Source organism: Penaeus monodon, chromosome 15 (genome assembly GCF_015228065.2).
Source record: "Penaeus monodon isolate SGIC_2016 chromosome 15, NSTDA_Pmon_1, whole genome shotgun sequence".
In the NCBI taxonomy this organism is placed as follows: domain Eukaryota; kingdom Metazoa; phylum Arthropoda; class Malacostraca; order Decapoda; family Penaeidae; genus Penaeus; species Penaeus monodon.
The window spans coordinates 3,844,647-3,845,975 of NC_051400.1; the positions used below are offsets into that span (position 1 = coordinate 3,844,647).

Here is a 1,329-nt window from a genome sequence, read left to right on the forward strand (position 1 = left end):
ACCAATCAATCTTCTTGTGTACATAAAAAATGAATGAACAAATATTATATTGCAATGACCAACTCATAATCTTACATTGTAAATTCCATTGCAGATGTCGTCGTGGAACAGTCCAGTCCAGGACACTGTTCTACCAACCACAAATCCTTATGGGAATTATACAGTGGTAGACACTGTGCCAGAAAGTATGCTCCATATGGTACATTCTCACTGGTATCAATTCCCTCCCATGAATCCTCTCTGGTATGGTCTTCTCGGTTTCTGGATGACTGTCATGGGAACACTATCTGTAGCTGGTAACTTCGTAGTCATTTGGGTATTCATGAATACCAAGAGTCTGCGAACACCTGCCAACCTCTTAGTTGTCAACTTAGCCATCTCCGATTTCTTCATGATGGTCACTATGACTCCTCCTCTTCTGGTCAATGCTTACTGGGGAACGTGGGTTCTCGGAGCATTCTTCTGTGAGATCTATGCCTTCTTCGGTTCTTTCTTCGGCTGTGTGTCCATCTGGTCCATGGTCTTCATCACTGCTGACCGATACAACGTCATCGTCAAGGGAGTATCTGCTGAACCTCTTACATCTGGTGGTGCTATGATGAGGATTGCTGGCACTTGGCTTTTCACTCTTGCTTGGTGCCTTCCTCCTTTCTTCGGATGGAACCGCTATGTGCCTGAGGGTAACATGCTTGCATGTGGTACTGACTACCTGACGGAGACTGAACTCTCCAGGAGTTACCTGTACGTCTACTCTGTATGGGTATATCTCTTCCCTCTTGCCTATATCATCTACAGCTACACTTTCATCGTTAAGGCTGTTGCTGCTCACGAGAAGGGAATGCGAGAACAAGCCAAGAAGATGGGAGTCAAGTCCTTGAGGAGTGAGGAAGCTCAGAAGACCTCTGCTGAGTGCCGTCTGTGCAAGGTTGCTCTCATGACTGTGACTCTGTGGTTCGTGGCATGGACCCCCTACTTCGTCATCAACTGGGGAGGCATGTTCAACAAACCCATTGTCACTCCTCTTTTCTCCATCTGGGGATCTGTCTTCGCCAAGGCCAACGCCGTCTACAACCCCATCGTGTACGCCATCAGCCACCCCAAGTACCGAGCTGCCCTTGAGAAGAAACTGCCTTGCCTTGCTTGTGCTACAGAGGGCCGAGATGGAGGTTCTGACGCTGGATCCACTGCTACTGCTGAGGCCTCTGAGAAGACCGAATCTGCCTAAGGAACCATGTTATTTTCTGAAATCAAAGCCTTGTTCTCAATCCCTTGATATTGACTTGGAATAAAAACTCCCAGCATCCAACCCTCGACTTTAATAGTAACCTG

General features: G+C 47.4%; 2 protein-coding genes across 2 annotated transcripts in view; one reads left to right on the plus strand and one right to left on the minus strand.

Annotated features, from left to right (window-relative positions):
* Positions 1–1,306, plus strand: part of LOC119581663 (rhodopsin-like) — a 1,906-nt gene extending 600 nt beyond the window's left edge. The window contains exon 2 of the mRNA XM_037929788.1: positions 95–1,306. Within this exon, the coding sequence (XP_037785716.1) occupies positions 95–1,225 (1,131 nt within the window). The 3' untranslated portion in view covers positions 1,226–1,306. The remainder of the gene's footprint in view (positions 1–94) is intronic.
* LOC119581661 (rhodopsin-like) overlaps positions 1–1,329 on the minus strand; it is a 19,583-nt gene that overhangs the window by 3,225 nt on the left and 15,029 nt on the right. The gene's annotated exons all lie outside the window — the stretch shown is intronic.